The sequence below is a fragment of the Chenopodium quinoa genome, unplaced genomic scaffold (genome assembly GCF_001683475.1).
Source record: "Chenopodium quinoa cultivar QQ74 unplaced genomic scaffold, ASM168347v1, whole genome shotgun sequence".
Classification (NCBI taxonomy): Eukaryota; Viridiplantae; Streptophyta; class Magnoliopsida; order Caryophyllales; family Amaranthaceae; genus Chenopodium; species Chenopodium quinoa.
The window spans coordinates 42,845-61,802 of NW_018742381.1; the positions used below are offsets into that span (position 1 = coordinate 42,845).

Consider the following 18,958-nt stretch of genomic DNA (forward strand, 5'->3'; position numbering starts at 1 on the left):
AACATACACGAACAATACAAGCTAATCGAAGGAAATCATACTAAGAAATACCCCAAATATGATCCATTTGTTTTATCTTACCAAGTGACTCAAGTGTACTACGCATCATACCCTAGCTTGAAACGAGACCGAGTTCAATGGTGGTCTGTGTTTAAAACACATGCAAGGTCAGTGGTTGATGCTCTGGTGGACTTAGAGTTTCTGCAATCACCATCCCCAACATTACATGCAACGCTTTGCCCGCCGAGTGACATTCCAGACTACGCTATGGATGAAGATGATGAAGACGATGACGATGGCTTTGTGATCTCAAGCGATGAAGACGATGAATCTAGTATCGGCTCTAGTGATAGTGACGATGATGATGACATCGATGTAGTTTTAGGTGATAGTAGTGAGGACTCTAGTAGTGAAAGTAGTGATGAGAGTACTGAATAGGAGAAAATGTTTATCTCCTTTAAACGTATGCTTCTTATTGTAAAATCAAAATATTAATGAGGCTTATGTAAAACATTTTAGTGTTAGTATAAAAGCCATATTACGTTGCACTGCACTCCTTATTTATAATATCTTGTCATGTTACTAACATCTGATTCAGGTAGTCATGGCGGGTGGAAAAAGTGGGCAGTCGTCGAAGAAAGCAAAGGGGAAAGAGAAAGAGACCGCCCGCGCCCTTTTCACCGACGACCAGGATGAGGAGATGTTCGATGCGGAGGCAGCCGATTTGGCTGAGGATCATACGTCCCCATCCACTCTTGTAGAAGATGGGCCACGGGATGAGTCAGAGGACGAGCCACAGGATGAGTCACAGCTCCCGTTTTTGGACCCTACTACGCTGTGGTAAGTAAATATCATGATATGGATGATCAGATACAAGGCTTATATTACATATTTCGAACTTTTTTAACATTGTTGTTTCCCGTTTGTTATAGGTTTGATGATCCTAAGGTTCGGAGTGCGGTATCCGGTACGATTACTGGATACTACCGAGCCCCTTGGAGGAACTTCTCCGAAGTGCCTCTAGCTACGAAGGAACACTAGTGGAACTTGTTCAGCGTATGATATTTTTGGGTCTTGGTTAATACATGTTTTAGCTATTGTGTTGATTTAGTTTTTTGTATAACTTTTGTATTTTATCATTTGCAGGCACAATACAGATGGGCACCTCAGATGGACGAGCTAGTGAAGATCACATTTCATAGGAGGGTAGCCACACGCCTGCGTGACATGTTCCACACCATCACGCACAAGATGAAAGGCGCCAGGCCAAGTTGGTTGAGTGCGGAGCTCCACAAGAAGATGATGGACATTGTTGCTAACGATCCAACTTACAAGGAGAGGTCGGCGCAGAACCAGAAGAACAGAAGGGGCGGTTCTATGGAAATTCCCGTCCGAGGGACCCACTTTCAGGGTTCGTTGGCAGCTACCCAACATGCAAAAAGGATGGTAAGTTTATTTAAAAATATCTTATATTACAAGACATATTTGTGTATTTCAATTGTAACAAGGATTTGACATGGTTAACGATTATTCCTATTTTTTTGTATCAAAGGCGGCGAAGAACAAGGGCCAGCTACCAACAGCTCCTGAGCTGTTTCTGAAGACACACTTCAAGGAGCTGCCTGGGAAAGGCACAATGCCAGTAAACCCCACAACTCAGCAAATTGGGGTAACAAATTCCCTAAACTTTTTTCCTTGGTTCATTATTCATGAATAGGTGTAGATAATGAAATAGTTCATTTTGGTCGAAAAAGTAGTAAATGGGCAAGGAATAGGTCATGTAGGCCATAGTTGGTTCAATTTGGCTCCAAATGCGTCCCAAAACGTAGGGACTTGTAGTTTTTTGTGATTTCAAGTCATGAACCCCTTAGAATACCTAAAATATGCATGTTTAGAGAAAGAAATAGGTCATTTGGTCGAAAACGTAGTAAATGGGCAAGGAATAGGTCATATAGGCCATAGTTGGTTCAATTTGGCTCCAAATGCGTCCCAAAACGTAGGGACTTGTATTTTTTTTTTGTGATTTCAAGTCATGAACACCTTATAATACCTAAAATATGCATTTTTAGAGAAAGAAATAGGTCATTTGGTCAAAAACGTAGTAAATGGGTAAATAATAGGTCATATAGGCCATAATTGGTTCAATTTGGCTCCAAATGCGTCCCAAAACGTAGGGACTTGTAGTTTTTTGTGATTTCAAGTCATGAACCCCTTATAATACCTAAAATATGCATGTTTAGAGAAAGAAATAGGTCATTTGGTCGAAAACGTAGTAAATGGGTAAATAATAGGTCATATACTTCATAGTTGGTTCAATTTGGCTCCAAATGCGTCCCAAAACGTAGGGACTTGTAGTTTTTTGTGATTTCAAGTCATGAACCCCTTAGAATACCTATAATAGACGTGTTATGAGAAAGAAATAGGTCATTTGGTCGAAAACGTAGTAAATGGGCAAGGAATAGGTCATATAGGCCATAGTTGGCTCCATTTGGCTCCAAATACGTCCCAAAACGTAGGGACTTGTATTTTTTTGTGATTTCAAGTCATGAACCCCTTAGAATACCTAAAATATGCATGTTTAGAGAAATAAATAGGTCATTTGGTCGAAAACGTAGTAAATGGGCAAGGAATAGGTCATATAGGCCATAGTTGGTTCAATTTGGCTCCAAATGCGTCCCAAAACGTAGGGACTTGTAGTTTTTTGTGATTTCAAGTCATTAACCCCTTATAATACCTAAAATATGCATGTTTAGAGAAAGAAATAGGTCATTTGGTCAAAAACGTAGTAAATGGGCAAGGAATAGGTCATATAGGCCATAGTTGGTTCAATTTGGCTCCAAATGCGTCCCAAAACGTAGGAACTTGTAGTTTTTTGTGATTTCAAGTCATTAACCCCTTAGAATACCTATAATATATTTGTTAAGAGAAATAAATAGGTCATTTGGTCAAAAATGTAGTAAATAGGCAAAGAATAGATCATATAGGCCATAGTTGGCTCAATTTGGCTCCAAAATGCGTCCCAAACCTTAGGGAGTTGTTTTTTTTTGGCATTTAAAGGCATGTAACCCTTAGACTACCTGTAATAGAGATGTGTAGAGAAAAAAAATAGTTCATTTGGTCAAAAACATAGAAAATGGGCAAGGAATAGGTCATATAGGCCATAGTTGGCTCAATTTGGCTCCAAAATGCGTCCCAAACCTTAGGGAGTTGTATTTTTTTTGAAATTTCAAGGCATTTACCCCTTAGAATACCTGTAATAGAGATTTTTAGAGAAAAAAATAGTTCATTTGGTCAAAAACATAGTAAATGGGCAAAGAATAGGTCATATAGGCCATAGTTGGCTCAATTTGGCTCCAAAATGCGTCCCAAACCTTAGGGAGTTGTATTTTTTTGGCATTTCAAGGCATGTACCCATTAGAATACCTTTAATAGAGATGTTTAGCCAAAAAAATAGTTCATTTGGTCAAAAACATAGTAAATGGGCAAAGAATAGGTCATATAGGCCATAGTTAGCTCAATTTGGCTCCAAAATGCGTCCCAAACCTTAGGGAGTTGTATTTTTTTGGCATTTCAAGGCATGTACCCCTTAGACTACCTGTAATAGAGATGTTTAGAGAAAAAAATAGTTCATTTGGTCAAAAACATAGAAAATGGGCAAGGAATAGGTCATATAGGCCATAGTTGGATCAATTTGGCTCCAAAATGCGTCCCAAACCTTAGGGAGTTGTATTGTTTTGGCATTTCAAGGCATTTACCCCTTATACTACCTGTAATAGAGATTTTTAGAGAAAAAAATAGTTCATTTGGTCAAAAACATAGAAAATGGGCAAAGAATAGGTCATACAGGCCATAGTTGGCTCCATTTGGGGCTCAAAATGTGTCCCAAACCTTAGGGACTTGTAGTTTTTTATGATTTCAAGGCCTTTACCCCTTGCAATACCTAAAATATGCATGTTTAGAGAAATAAATAGTTCATTTGGTCAAAAACATAGAAAATGGGCAAAGAATAGGTCATATAGGCCATAGTTGGCTCCATTTGGCTCAAAATGCGTCCCAAACCTTAGGGACTTGTAGTTTTTTGTGATTTCAAGGCCTGTACCCCTTAAAATACCTAAAATATGCATGTTTAGAGAAAGAAATTGTTCATTTGGTCAAAAACATAGAAAACGGGCAAAGAATAGGTCATATAGGCCATAGTTGGCTCAATTTGGTTTAGCTTATTTGTATAACTTACTACCTCGTTTGTTCCCTTTTATATGTTTATCTTGCAGGAGACCTACCAAAAGAGGGTTGAGGCAGCTAGCACTCAAAGGACTCAGAAGAGTCCGAAAAAGCTGTACTGGGAGATAGTGGGTGGTCGGAACAAAAAAGGACGTGTGAAGGGACTAGGCAAAAGTGCTGACATGTACTATGGCAGCCAGATAGGTCGCCGACTTTCCACCTCTTCCATGCAGTACATGCCCTCCTTTGTTTCTCAGATGCAGGATCAGATGGAATCCAGGGTCCAGGCTATTCGGGAACAAATGGAAGCCGACATGGAAGCCCGAGTTCAAGCCCAAGTTCAAGCCTAACTACAAGCCCAAATGGAAGAAATGGAGAAGAGGCTGGAAGAAAGGATGATGGTTTGTTACGCCAATGACCCATGTTCCAACGTGCGACCTCCATTTCGAGATCCCAGGGACGACGACCCGGGTTTTGGTGGAGCTGGCCAGGGCTCTCGCGCTGTTGTATAGCATTGATGAACTTAGTGTTTGTTAGTTGTAATTTTATATTAACTTAGTGTTTATTGTAAACATTGGAATTTGTATCTATATATATATATATATATATATATATTCGCACAAATTTGTTCAGTGAGTAATATAATATAAGAAGCAGGAATTACAGGTTTGTCCCGGAGGAAAATATATAGCCAAAATAGAAATTTATTTCGTCGCAAAGAAGAAACGTTCAGACGGAATTATAATCCCTCGGAAAAGAAGACCTTCCGACGGAATTACAATCCCTCGGAAAAGGGGATCTTCCGACGGAATTATAATCCCTCGGAAAAAGGGACCTTCTGACGGACTAAATCCCTCGTAATGTTCCCCACTTCCGACGGAAATTTCCCTCGAAAAGGTGGGGCCTTCCGACGGAAATTTCCGTCGGAACAGAGAACATACCGAGGGATTTTATTCCGTCGGAAGGTTGCGACGGACCTCCAATTCTGGTCAAAGTAAGGTTCCGAGAAACTAAAACCCGTCGGAAATTCCGTCGGTAAGGAAGTTTCCGACGGAAAATCCCTCGGTACAACCCAAATTTCCTACAAAGGGGTCTTCGACAGCGTGTTCCGACGGATTTCCGTCGGAAACTGGACTTTCCGACGGATTTTTAAGGTTTACCGATGGAAAATTTCCCTCGTAAATCAGCTGTTTTCTAGTAGTGTGGGTGCTTGTGCAACTGCTCACATGTTTAGCAGGATCGAGTTCGCTATAGCTAGCTAGAGGGGTAGGGGCCCAGATCGTATCTTGGCTCCCCACTAATTCCTTGTAATTCAAATGTCTTTGTAGGTTTTTGTAATAATAATAATAATAATAATAATAATAATAATAATAAGACTATAATGTAGCCCTTAGGGCTGTGAATAACGTACCATATATGCCTACTTCTCCCCTAAAATCCTAATTTGTATTACTCTGTACGAACTCTTAAATTAAGTCCATATAATTTAATCATTTAAATTGCCTTTGCTCGCTAGTTTTTCAAGGTTAGTTCTCTTACCAGGTTCGATTAGATAGTGAGCCAAAAAAAAAGCAATAAAGAACCTAAACAAGCTAAGCTTGAACATGAAGTTTAAAAGCTTGGCTAAGCCCGACTTGAGCTCAAGCTTGAGAAATATACTTAATCTAATCCCGAATAAGCTAATTATCTGACGGCTTAAAGCCTTAAATCTGATCGACTCATTGACATTATCTCTAATAATACTTGGCTATAAAATATAATTAAAACCTAAACTTTAGAAATGTAAACCATTCATTTTATGGAACTTTTCAATGATGGTCCTAATTTCGCACAATACATATGGTTGTAAAACAGTTTTGGAAATCTCAATGGTACCGATCTATTACTAATTTACTCATATACTTGACCCTAATAAGTAGTAATGCTTTTTATGCTAATTAAATTATTTAACTAATCGTGATTGACTTTGTTTAGATAGAGCCTACATAACTCCTACTCTCCCATTGGCCATATCATGATTAAAATTTACGTGTTGAAATTTATTAAATCCTCCCCCCCTCCTCTTATGAAACAATAGATCAAAATTGAAAATTTTGATTAAAATATACTAAGAATATTTATTTATACATACCGATTTGATTTAATGAATAATATTAATCCTTACTTTTTTAAGTTGAAGATAACAATACCTTTATCTCCGTATCCTCACTTCTAAAACCTTTACTAATTAAGCTAAGTCAACTAACATTTACTTTATATTTTTTTTTTGTGTTAAAAGAGCCACAAGGGCGGGTGATGAGAATCGATCCCAAGATTTCTTGGAACCGGGAGGGGAGCTCTAACCACTTGAAATATCCCTTACTCTTTCACATTTATTTTATATGTAATTGAATAATAGTCCAACTTTTAAATTTAAAAGAGGATATAATTGCCCCCCCCATAAGTATACTCCTATATGATTTAGATTTTACATACTACGTATATGTAACAACTATGCAATTTATGAGCGTACGTAAATACTATGATGCTTAAAAGTCAACTAAAAGTTCTTGTTTAATATAACATCATATTCCTAAACGCAAGTTGATAGTCCTAGCAAGTTAATAGTCCTAGGATTTTGATTCTTCTTGGGAGTTTGTTGATGGTATTTGGACCAAATCTTACCAAATTGACATGCATATTTAGTTTGAAAATGACATTAAAAGCACTTTTTGTAACTTGCAAATTCTCTATTTCTTATAATATTTTTTGCCAATTTGGTAGTCTCCACAACAATTTATTGTGTTATATATCTAAAAAAAATAAAATTCAAAGTCCTAAAAATTTGTTGACCGTTGAAAATATATTAGAGGACTTTAATCATGCTTAATGTTCCAATAACCCCACAATTAAAGGCAAGTTGTGCATGAGATAAGAATTAAAATAAGTCAAATCTAGGGAGTTCCTTTCAAGTTGACCTCATCTTAGTTAGTTAAAAAGATGATAAGCAATTTGAAACCTTCATTTTCTGCTTTTGCTTTAATATCACAAAGCTAAATTAAAATTCAAGGTTGAAATAAAGTCTACATATCATTACTAATAATAATTAGGCAAGTCCTTATCATATCTATAACTATATACTACTATGCTTGCATGCGTGCATGCAAGTACTTAGAATATATGCTAATGACTCTTAACAAATATCTATAGTGGGGTGGCTCCTAATAATGCAATTATGTTTAAGATATAAGGAATATATGTATGAGATTATGAGTATATATGTTTGAAATTTAAAGTACTTTTTACCTTATTTGAAAGGGTAAGTATCAAAAGCAGCGTGCCTAAAGGCTTGATCTCGTCGAAATGGGCAAATCTACATTTTGAAATCAACAAGGAAATTGAGTGGGATAATAGGTACATTATATTGGTGATCTTAGTAATATAAAATAATACTCTTAATAATATTTTAAAGTTGTAAAAGAGATGACTATGGATTGAAGTATTTGGTAGATATTCATGGAAGATTTAGGTAGAAAACTTAGAACAAGTTAAATTTTATAGTGTGTTACCATAAACTAAAAATAGTTTTTTTTTTTCTTTTTTTTTTAAAAAAATTAATTATAGTAAGGTGCATTACGAAAATTAGGTACTTTTTCTCTCAAAACCCAATTTAACTAGTAAAATAATAAAAAAGAAATTTTTATAGAAAATGAAAGGGTCGATATCTTGGTGCATCGGAGTATTATATTCCAAGGAAGCAATAGTTTATTATTCCATTTCTTTCTCTAAAGTATTTTGTGATCGGAAAGAGATGAATGATTTCAAAATTTTGTTGATGTCGTCGTCCATCAGCAGATGGATCTTGTGAGGGCAACCAAAATGTCCATGCAACGGATTAATAACTATTATTAGATCAGATTATCCCTTCAATTATAATATGATAAATATTAAATTCACGAAATAAAAGAAAACCATAGCAATTGTGTAATGCTCCAATATTCCTTTTTTTTTTTAAATTTATTTTTTAAAGAAACGGGAGGGGATTATATTAGATCAATGTCCACTAAAGTTTGAAGACTTTGGGGAATGTAATTCATGCAAATGTGTTCCATAGCGGAATTCGTTTCCCATCTAGCAACATAATGCACTACGGTATTCCCACCCCGTTTAATATGACTACATGAAAAAGCATTAAACTCTTCACCCAACCTAATCATATCATCAAAAACCAAATGAATCGAAGCATCCCCCTTCAGCTTGGATTGAATGGCACGGGTTATAGCAAGAGCATCACTCTCAAGCTGAACATTGTCGAAGCCTAGTCTCTTCGCAAGCTCAAGGCCGTATCTAGCAGCTCTTGCTTCTGCAATATTAGGCGTCCAATTTGCATCCAGCCTCTTCACAGCAGCAGCAATTAATGCCCCATTTGTGTCACGGATCACAGCCCCAAATTGAACACCACACCCATTCGGCACAAGAGAATCTACATTCACCTTGACCATATTTGGAGGGGGAGGAGTCCACTTCACTAAAGTAGCACCAATACTCCTCAACACAGGCGCACCTACCTTCGCTTTATAAATCCCATAGTCATAACACAATCCGACGAAGCCAACAGCCATATCAACCGCATTCACACTAGCCATACCCTCAAATATATGCTGATGGCGACAATTCCAAGCTGTCCACGACAGTGACGCGAACACTCTCAGATTCTCTTTGTTAACCGCATTAGCAATCCAGCATAATTTCTCAGTAAAAGATGAGTTAGGACTTGCCACAATGATCTCACCAAAATTGCTGCAACTCTAGATTTCAAAAGCATACTTACAGTAAAAAATTATGTGTAAAATCGTTTCATCAGCAGCACCACAAATCTGACAGTTCTTTGTATCTCTAATGTGGCGATTGTAAAGCACATCCTTCACAGCCAATTTCCCTTTACAAGCCCGCCATATGAAATGACTAATTGTAGGTGGTCCATCAAGTTTCCACATTACCCTCTCCCCCGCATTGGATCCGTGAAGTAGCTCCCATGATCTAGTTTACCCAAGTCTCCCAAGCCAATACCCACTCTTGACTGAGTTAATACCACTAGGAGTAGGCCACAAATAGTGGCTGTCAGGGGGAAAATTTCTGGACAAAGGAACATTCATCACAGGTTGCTTATCGTTTTTTTTGAACACACATCATCAAGGGTCTCCAGACACTAGCGACCATTGTCATAATCAATAAGCTCACTCACTCTAAGCTCGAGGTTGCTGTTAGCCTTAGGGCCTGGGACAAAATGTGAGCCTTCACCAAGCAGCCAGGCATCCTCCCAAACACGAATAGATGTTCCATTTCTCACTCTCCATTTTAATCCATCCAACAGAATAGCTTTCAATCCCCAAATAATACTTCTCTAATTATAACTAGGATCATAGCCCCTAGTCACCTTCAAAAAATCCGAATTCTTTAAATATTTTGCTTTGAGCACACTGTGAAGCAGCGAACCCGGATTGTTACATAACCTCCAACCTTGCTTGGCAAGTAATGCTTGGTTAAAGACACGTAGGTCCCGAGAACCCGTACCCCCCATAGACTTCGGGAGACAAAGAGACTCCCATTTTTGCCAATGCATTTTTCGCATCAACTCGTTGGAACCCCACCAAAACTTAGCCAAAAAAGCGTGAATTTCATCAATTAATCCATCCGAAATCCTAAAGATACTCATTATATAAGTAGGAATCGCTTGAGCAACCGCTTTGATTAGGACCTCCTTCTCCGGCCTCGACAGTAGTTTTTCCTTCCAACCCTACATTTTTTTCCATATTCTCTCCTTCAAACAGACAATTATCGCTTTCTTTGACTTTCCGAAGATGGTAGGTAACCCAAGATACTTTTCATGTTTGTCAACTTCCCGAACTCCCAAAATATCAAAAATCTCCTTTCTTCCGCGGCAACATATTTACTAAAAGCAACCTCTGTCTTGCTTAGATTCACTTTCTGTCCGGAAGCCCTTTTATACGTACTGATAATATCGGCAATTTTAATTATTGCATTCCTGTAGAGTAGCCTTAGCAAATAAAATACTGTCTTCCGCAATAAACAAATGATATATCCTTGGAGCCCCTTTACATATTCGAGCCCTATGAATTATTTTATCATTTGCCACTTTTGATAACAGAGTAGAGTAAGCATCGGCACAAATCAAAAATAAATAGGGGGATATAGGATTACCTTGTCGGAGCCCACGAGATGGAGTCAAAGAGCCGAAAATTCCTCCATTGTACTTGAAGGAGAAAGACACACTCGCCAAGCACAACATAATTAATTCGATTGATCCATGATTACGGGACCCCATTTTTTGCATTACTCTTTCAAGAAAACACCACTGCACCCTGTCATATGCCTTGCTCATATCCAGTTTGAGAGCTACTGGCTCCTCCTTCCCTTCCTCTTTTCTCTTCATCTCATGGAAAATCTCAAAGGCAATAAGAGCATTATCTGTGATTAATCGATTAGGGACAAATGCACTCTGATTTGGGGAAATAACCGAGCCAAGCATGTATTTCATTTTGTTTGCCATAGTAGTCGAGATCATTTTATACAAGACATTGCATAAACTAATTGGTCTAAACTCTGACATACTTTTCAGATCATTGTATTTCGGAATCAAAACAATGCAAGTTCGGTTTACCTCATTCAAATCAATATTTCCACGCCGCTAATGCTGCACAAAACTGATAATATTATTTCCTACAATACCCCAGAATTTATGGAAGAAAAGAGCATGCATACCATCCGGTCCCGGAGCCTTATAGAATACATTTGAAACAAAGCCTCTCTGATTTCTTTCCCTGTCGGTTCTTTCTCTAGCGTTGCCTTCATTTCATCTGACACAAGAGACTCAATTCCCGACATGGCCTCATCAAATTACACATGTTATACGTAGCAAAAAGGCCACTAAAGTACTCAGATATAACCGCATCTAAAGATTTTCACTCCCTATGCTCATTGTCCAAACCGACAATGAAGTTTCGATTTCTTTGTTGGCTTGCCTTATGGTGAAAGTATTTAGTATTCTTATCACCATCCCGCAACTCATTATTTCTAGCCCATGAGTACCAATATGACTCCTTCCGCCTTCGAAGCTCATTAATTTCATTTTTAATATTATTACATTGCTCCAAAAGGTGACCATCCATCCTTCCCATTTTCAAATCATGCGACCTCTTCTCAATATCTTTCATTTTCTTTTTAATGGCCCTAAAAGTAAAAGCTACCCAAGTAGAGAGCTCAACTCTGGAAACTCGGCATTGCATCTGTTCCCCTGCCCCGCCTTGCCATGCATCAGCCACACCCCTCCCACAGTCATCGTTTGATCGTTTGAAAGCCATAGAGCTTCGAAATGATAAATTTTGTTCATTCTACCCCTTTCATTTTTTTTTCACTAAACTTTAACAATATTGCCGCATGGTCAGAAGCATGGAAAATAGGGAAGTTATTAAAGACCGTTGCATAAGGGAAAAAAGATCGAACACCAATCATCCGAGGCAACAAATCTGTCCAATCTTTCTTTCACTAAAGTATATATCAATATCAATCGAAACTCCCCGCTTCCAAGTAAAAATGTTACCTTTAAAGCCTATATCCCTCAAACCAAAGTCATCCAAAGCTTGCTGAAATCCATCCATTTGTCTCTCTCCTCTCACCACACCCTCACTCTTCTCATTCATCCCCATGATTTCATTAAAGTCACCAAAATAGAGAATTGCCAAAACACAACCCGCATAAATACTCCTCTTAAGATCCCATGTACGGATTTTATAAGTAGCATACGACCATCCATACACCCCAACTGCTTTCCACTTTGGAGTCCCTCCTTTATCACACATATTCGCCTTAATATGATAAGCCGAGTACGAACATACCTCAAGGTTCACACCCTTCCACCATAATCCCAAACCTCTAGAATTCCCTATACTACTCAAACAAATACCACTAACAAAACCACATCTATTTCAAATCACCTCAAGTCGATGAGAATCAATTTTTGTTTGCATAATGAAAACAATATTTGGCATCTCTCTCCAACACCTATCTCAGAGAGTTTTAACTGACAATGAGTTGTCAAGCCCATTGCAATTCAAACTCAAGGTTTTCATTGCTCTTCACGGGGTTGGTTAATGCCAACCTTAATTACTTTAGTTTAGTTGAGTAAGTCAACATCATAGAAACTCCCTTTCATTTTCTTCTGTATTCCTTCACCTAGATCAAGAAAAACTCCCTTACACTCCTCATCTGCCTTACGTTTCCCAGAAGCACACCCAATCATTATCTCATCAGTCTCCATGTCTACAATGTTTTTCCCGGTTGACTAAGCCATCTTTTTTATTTTCCTCCCTAATGATTTTGAGGTCATCGAGCCACTGCTAAAAACAAAAGGTGATCCTACACACTCCCTACCACCTCCTTTTGCCCCTCACTTTCAGTAACCTTTTGCACCTCTCCCTCTTTACTCAAATTCAGCTCACAGTTAGAAGTATCATAGGCTGACTTATTGCAACATCCCTCTCCTCACTACCAGTAGAATTATTTGTAAGAATAATCATCCCCTTGCCATCTTTTGCTGTGATTTCTTTAGACACAAGGCGAGTTGGATCATTGTCCTTTGTAATGAAAAGTTGGCGCCTACTCAAAGTGATTTGGCAGACTTTTTTCAACATTATTCATAAAACCCTTCCTTGGCGAGGCTTGAAGATACAATCGCCACCCCAATTTCATCATCTTCCCTCTTTAGATACCACCACACAGTCTTTTTCCGAGTATTCAATTGTGCCACATGCAAAATACTTATGGAAGATGCTCATACTTAAATTCCTCCCTCACTTCATTCCCTTTTCTATCCTTCATCCATTGATATCTCCTCAATGGCTTCTCAATATCAATCATTACCCGAACCCTACTGTAGGGAATTTTTCCAACTCCTGTCCTACATGTGGGTCATGTTTTTAAACATGGCGGCGCTTCAAGGAAAAGAAGCTAGAGAAAAAGAGTCGCCAACAAGTTTTAGGAACTTGTAAACCGTTCACGATTGTGAAGGTTACACCCCATTCACAATCACAGAGATTGCTAACTCCATAGTGGTCTGAAACCATGACTGGATGTTCACGGATGATGGTACGAATTTGACCTAAGAAAAGCCAAACCCGCCCTAAATAGGCCTCTACTTGATTCTTATTGATATTCATGCGCGCTTTTCGATCAACATACATACATCAAATTAATCGTAAACCTGTTTAATCTATGTTGGTTGATTATTAATGCACAATCAAGTTTAATATTAGTGATCACTTGAATTAAAATCATATTAGACCTAAATCCAATTATTAATGTAACATCCCTAAATCTTCCTCTATGGAAATACTAGTATAATACTTATAATTATACCGTAGAGATAGACTTAGGCGTATTACCGCCGCATAATTACGCAAGGCTACCAAAACTACTAACCAAACCAATACTTTGTAGCGGAAACTCAAACTCTTTCTTTATTAATAATAGCTATAAATAGAAACCATTGTCATAAGTACTCATAAATAAACAAAGACCAACATTCCTAATCTAGGTGAAGAACATTCCGGGACTCCCATATGCTCAAATATTGACTCCACCTGAAAATAGTCAACACTGCTTACCATTACTGTAAACAAGGCGAACCAAAACAAATAGGAGATACGGATTAACAAAATATGCTAAGTACGATAAGTGCAAGATAAGTAAACTCAATTTATTTGCAAACATGCTTTTAAAAACCCTATGTAGTATTTAGGGAAATATTTTGTTAGATTTAAGGGTTTAAAAATAATTGTGTAAATAATATATTTTGTATAAAATAATTAATTAAGAGAATACCAATTATTCACTAAATAATTTAGCTATGAAAATCAAATTTTTCACACTAGGAAAATCCGAAATTAATAGCCAATTAGTAGGAATTTTTGGACCTCCTTATTTAAATAATAAAATATAATTTTGCTCAATTAAAATATCCGAAATATATATATATATAATTTGGTTTTTAAAATAAAATAAATGGATAATAAATCTTATCCAAAATATAAAAATAATAACTAAGTTTTAAAATACTTTTGGCCCCAAAATTCAAATATCATCTTGGCTCCAAAATTCAAATAGTAAAATAAATTACTAAAATACCCTTTTTAGAAAATAATTAATTAATTAATTAATTAGAAAATACTTTTCAAAGATATGGGGTATTACAGTTAATTATCTTATTAGGTGTGATTTCATGTACAAATTCCCTTTAAGCCTGTAGAAAAGGGCGTGATCAAACAATAACAATAAATCAAGAATAATCAAGCAACATATGACTGATATCACAATCATCATCATAAGAATGTCATCAAAACATCGTTAGTAGTAAGATCCTAGGCATGATACTAAACAGATTATTAACAACTCCGAGCAGGTCACTAATAACAAAATCAAAGCGTTATCCTAAACATGATACTAGAAACCAAAGCGTTATCGTAAGCATGATTTCTATTCCATATAAAACGAATGATTAAGTAATTAAATTACTTACTTTGATGCCTTGACCTTCTCGCTATAAAATCAATACACTCGTTAGTAAACTTCAAGAAAAAAAAACAATAAAGTAAATAATAAACAAAATTAATTAAGAATTGAAATATAGATTTGGGACCAAACCCTCAGAACCATCAACTTTTCATGTCGAGGTCGAAGACAACGTCGAGTGGGGTTTGGAGTATTCGAATCACGCGAAGGAAGTATTGTGAATGATTTGGAAGTATCAAGGGTGTGTTTAGACTCAGGCTAAGAACATGGATGTTTGAGAATAATGATTGATGATGGTTGTTGATAAGGATTATTGATGATTGATTGTTGATGGTGAAGAATGTTGATAATTATGGCTAGTTATTGATGGTTCTAGTTGATTTGAAAACGGGGAAAACGACCTCTATTTATAAGGAAAAAAGAGAGTCGAAACGATCAGAAAAAGATCAAAATTTGGACCGAAATAAAACTGATTTTGACGCAATGCGACAGGATTGTTGCGCCATGTTGAACACTGTTGCACCGCGTTTTAGAATTGTCACGGTGCGATGGTCCTGACGTTGCATGATGGCTCAAAAGATAATCTAGTTTTGTACGGAGTTTGGTTCTGATGGGTTTCTATGCAAAATATATCCGAACATATTTGAATTCAAATAGAACAAGGATTATTAAAAAAAGAAGTTTTGTTCGATTTCAAACTCTTTGATCTTTATCTTTTCGGGAAGGATAGATTAGAACCTTCTAGGAGTTCCTAACTGACTTAGGATTAGGAATATGATCATAAAAGGCCTAAATAAAATATTTGGTCTCCATATATAATCATTGGGTTGTACTAAAAGTGGACCTAGGCTCGATTTGGGCTCGGTTTAGTATTTTGGCCATAACTTACTTGTTTTAAGTCGGATTTGGGCTTATAATATATAGTTGGAAAACTCTTTTCAAACCCATCCAACTAAACAATAATTGGACCGGGAACATGGACCGAAATAATCAAGTTGGATGGTTTTATAGTTTGGGCACTAAATGAATGATTTTAAGGACACGAAATGGATGATTTTGGGTTTAAGGACATGAAATGAATGATTTGGATTAAAAAAAATTTAGGTAAGGTTAGAAATATGGTCGAGACTTAAGGAAACTTTGCGAGAATCTTCAACTCTTTGCCGAACTCGTCAATCAAAATGTGAAAGGTAATCATCACTGGGTTGGGTTTTTGGGAGACACCATCAGGTGTCTCCACCTACGGTACCGATCAAGCCCTAGCACATCCTCCTCCACCTCCATGAATTCCCCTAATTTTGAGGTCACATCTTTCATATAAGTATTGGAGCGACATTTAAAGGGAAATTTGAACTCGAATCCAAAAATGGGATTTATAAGCTGAACCCGATTAGGCTTTTCATCCCCATTAGTTTCATTCAACATAAGCAAATGGTTTTCCCATCACCAAGGCCTACCCTTCAATATTTTTCTTTACCCTTGTAATGAAAAAATTGGAAAACATAACGATTAGGGACAATAAGCCTAATAATCAGATTATTTGTGAGATTCCATACCTTCAACATCGTGCGTTTGAATGCCTCAACATTATACAGACGATTGGTACACAATCTGCTTACTAATAACATCAACTCGATGTTCTCATTAGTTTCCGTACATTCAATTTCTCCAAAGTTAATAAGGTCTCCATCCTCTTCGTTCTGTTTAAGGGCATAGTATCTATCTGCCAATTTGTTGGCTATAGCGCCGGAGCAAGCACGTTCGTGACAAAGAATGGCGTTCAAGACGGAGGTCATGTCTTTCTTTCGAAAAAGTTTTTCCTTATCTTTTGAGGGAGTTTGTTTTTTTTTCATAACTTTTTTTAAGTAGATTTGATTTGCTTATATATATATATATATATATATATATATATATATATATATATATATATATATATATATATATATATATAGGAGAGGGATGGTGAGAATAGGTTTATATGTGAGAACCCTGTTATATATGAGAACAAATCTCAAACATTGGATACCTCATGATCCAACTATTGAGATTGTTCACATAGTAATGGAAAAAAATGTAATTTACATTTTTTTTGGGTCATTTTCAGCAATAATTTTTTGTTCATTCATCAAATGAGAAAAAAGTATTTTTATTATTTTCTTAACGTTATTTTTTTTTTTGTTATTTTCTCATTTATCAAATGAGCAAATAATTTTTTTTCATTTGATAAATGAGCAAATAATATTTGCTCATTTGATACATGAGCAAATAATATTTGCTCATTTGATAAATGAACAATAATTCTTTGTTCATTTATTAGATGAGCAAACAATATTTCTTTGTTTTGTTTGCTCATTTATCAAATGAGAAACTATCCTTTGTTCATTTATCAAATGAGCAACAATTCTAAAACATTCAAACTAATATGAAACCTTGAACTTACTTACTATATCTGATAATGTAAACAATTGTTGGACCATAAGAGACCAACCGTATACTAGTTTGTATTATGCACTTCATTTTCTGCCTATTTTTGAAGTAGATAGTTCACAAGATTAATTTAATACATGTTGTTATGCTCATATCCTTCACAAATAAGCATACTGAAATTAAAATGAGCAAAAACACATGGGAGTTGTTAAAAATCGCCCACAATTCTCTACATAAAGCCCACATTTTTAAAACTTTGACACTTTTGCCCTTTTTTTAATTTTTACCCAAAACGAAATTTTCTCTCACCAAAAAGGTGGAGCAGCACTGGATCGCCGGGAGGGACACCGGAGAGCCGTCATCGTCGCCGAAAAACGAGGTACCTTGCGTTTAAAAATTATGAATTGGTGGCCGACGTCTGGCCGGGACGCCGCCACCATGGTGGCGGCGTCCTGGCCAGGCGCCACCGCCACAGTTATTTTTTTTTTTAATTTTATTTAAAGTTTTGTTTTTGTTATCTTTTTTTTGTTTTTTAACTTTGATAAATTTGAAATTAAATATGTGTTAATAATTTTTTTTTAAAAAAATAAATTTAATTTGAAATTATGTTTTAGATATGTGTGAATAATTTATTAAAAAAAAAATTATGGTTTAATTTGAAATTATGTTTTAATATGTGTTAATAATTTCAAAAAATAAACAAATTTATAATTTTGTATGTGTGTGAATACTTTTATATATAATTACGTGTTAATTTTGTGTTATTTATGTGTAAATTTAGAAATTAAATGTATTATGCGTTAAATATAGAAATGAAATTTAGAAATTACTTTTGTGTTAATTTTTTTTTTGGTTTTTTAACTTTGATAAATTTGAAATTAAATATGTGTTAATAATATTTTTTTAAAAAAAAACAAATTTAATTTGAAATTATGTTGTAATTATGTGTTAATAATTTATAAAAAAAATAAAATTATGGTTTAATTTGAAATTATGTTTTAATATGTGTTAATAATTTCAAAAAATAAACAAATTTATCTTTTAATTTTGTATGTGTGTGAATACTTTTATATATAATTACTTGTTAATTTTGTGTTAATTATGTGTAAATTTAGAAATTAAATGTATTATGCGTTAAATATAGAAATGAAATTTAGAAATTTAAAATTTAGAAATTACTTTTGTGTTAACTTTGTGACAAATGTATTAATTTAATCCTTATATAATTATATTTATATGTCATTGTTGTAGGATTTTGGTGGAGACGGAAATGATTATAGTGGGATTTTTGTACATGATGGTCCGTTCGAAGATGCTCAACAAGCGATTGATTGGAAAAACAGGTTGCAATTAGATCAGGTTTTTTTTTAGTAGTAGCAAGTCATAAATCTTAACGGGATGGTATAATGGATCGCATTTTGAGATGCGACCGTTATCGCAAAAGGGAGGAACGTGATTTCAGTAAAGCGATTCGGTTTGATACAAAGCAGAAAGGTTGTGGGTGTATGTTCGGAGTAAAGATTCGACAACAGCAAAGTCGTGACAGTTGGGAAGTGAAGGGTTACGGTAAATGGGGGTATCACAACCATGAGATGATAGTATATGAAGTGGGTCATCGACAGTTAAGCGGCCTAAGTCCTGCTGCGAAACTAGTTGTATAAGAAATGAGTGATGCTCAAGTGAAGCCTGCTAAAATATTAGCATCTGTGTTAGAGAAATTTCCTGAAGACCAGCCAAACCGAAG

At 35.9% G+C, this 18,958-nt stretch overlaps 1 protein-coding gene across 1 annotated transcript; it reads right to left on the reverse strand.

Annotated features, from left to right (window-relative positions):
- Window positions 1-11,183: 11,183 nt before the first annotated feature.
- On the reverse strand, window positions 11,184-11,582 carry LOC110697332. Its single transcript, XM_021874718.1, has one exon. The coding sequence runs from the start codon at window positions 11,580-11,582 to the stop codon at window positions 11,184-11,186; it is 399 nt and encodes a 132-aa protein (XP_021730410.1).
- Window positions 11,583-18,958: the final 7,376 nt, after the last annotated feature.

What these genes read in the sequence shown, in the direction of transcription:
- LOC110697332 (XM_021874718.1), bottom strand. Translation starts at nt 11,582, where the DNA reads ATGGCTTTCAAACGATCAAACGATGACTGTGGGAGGGGTGTGGCTGAT.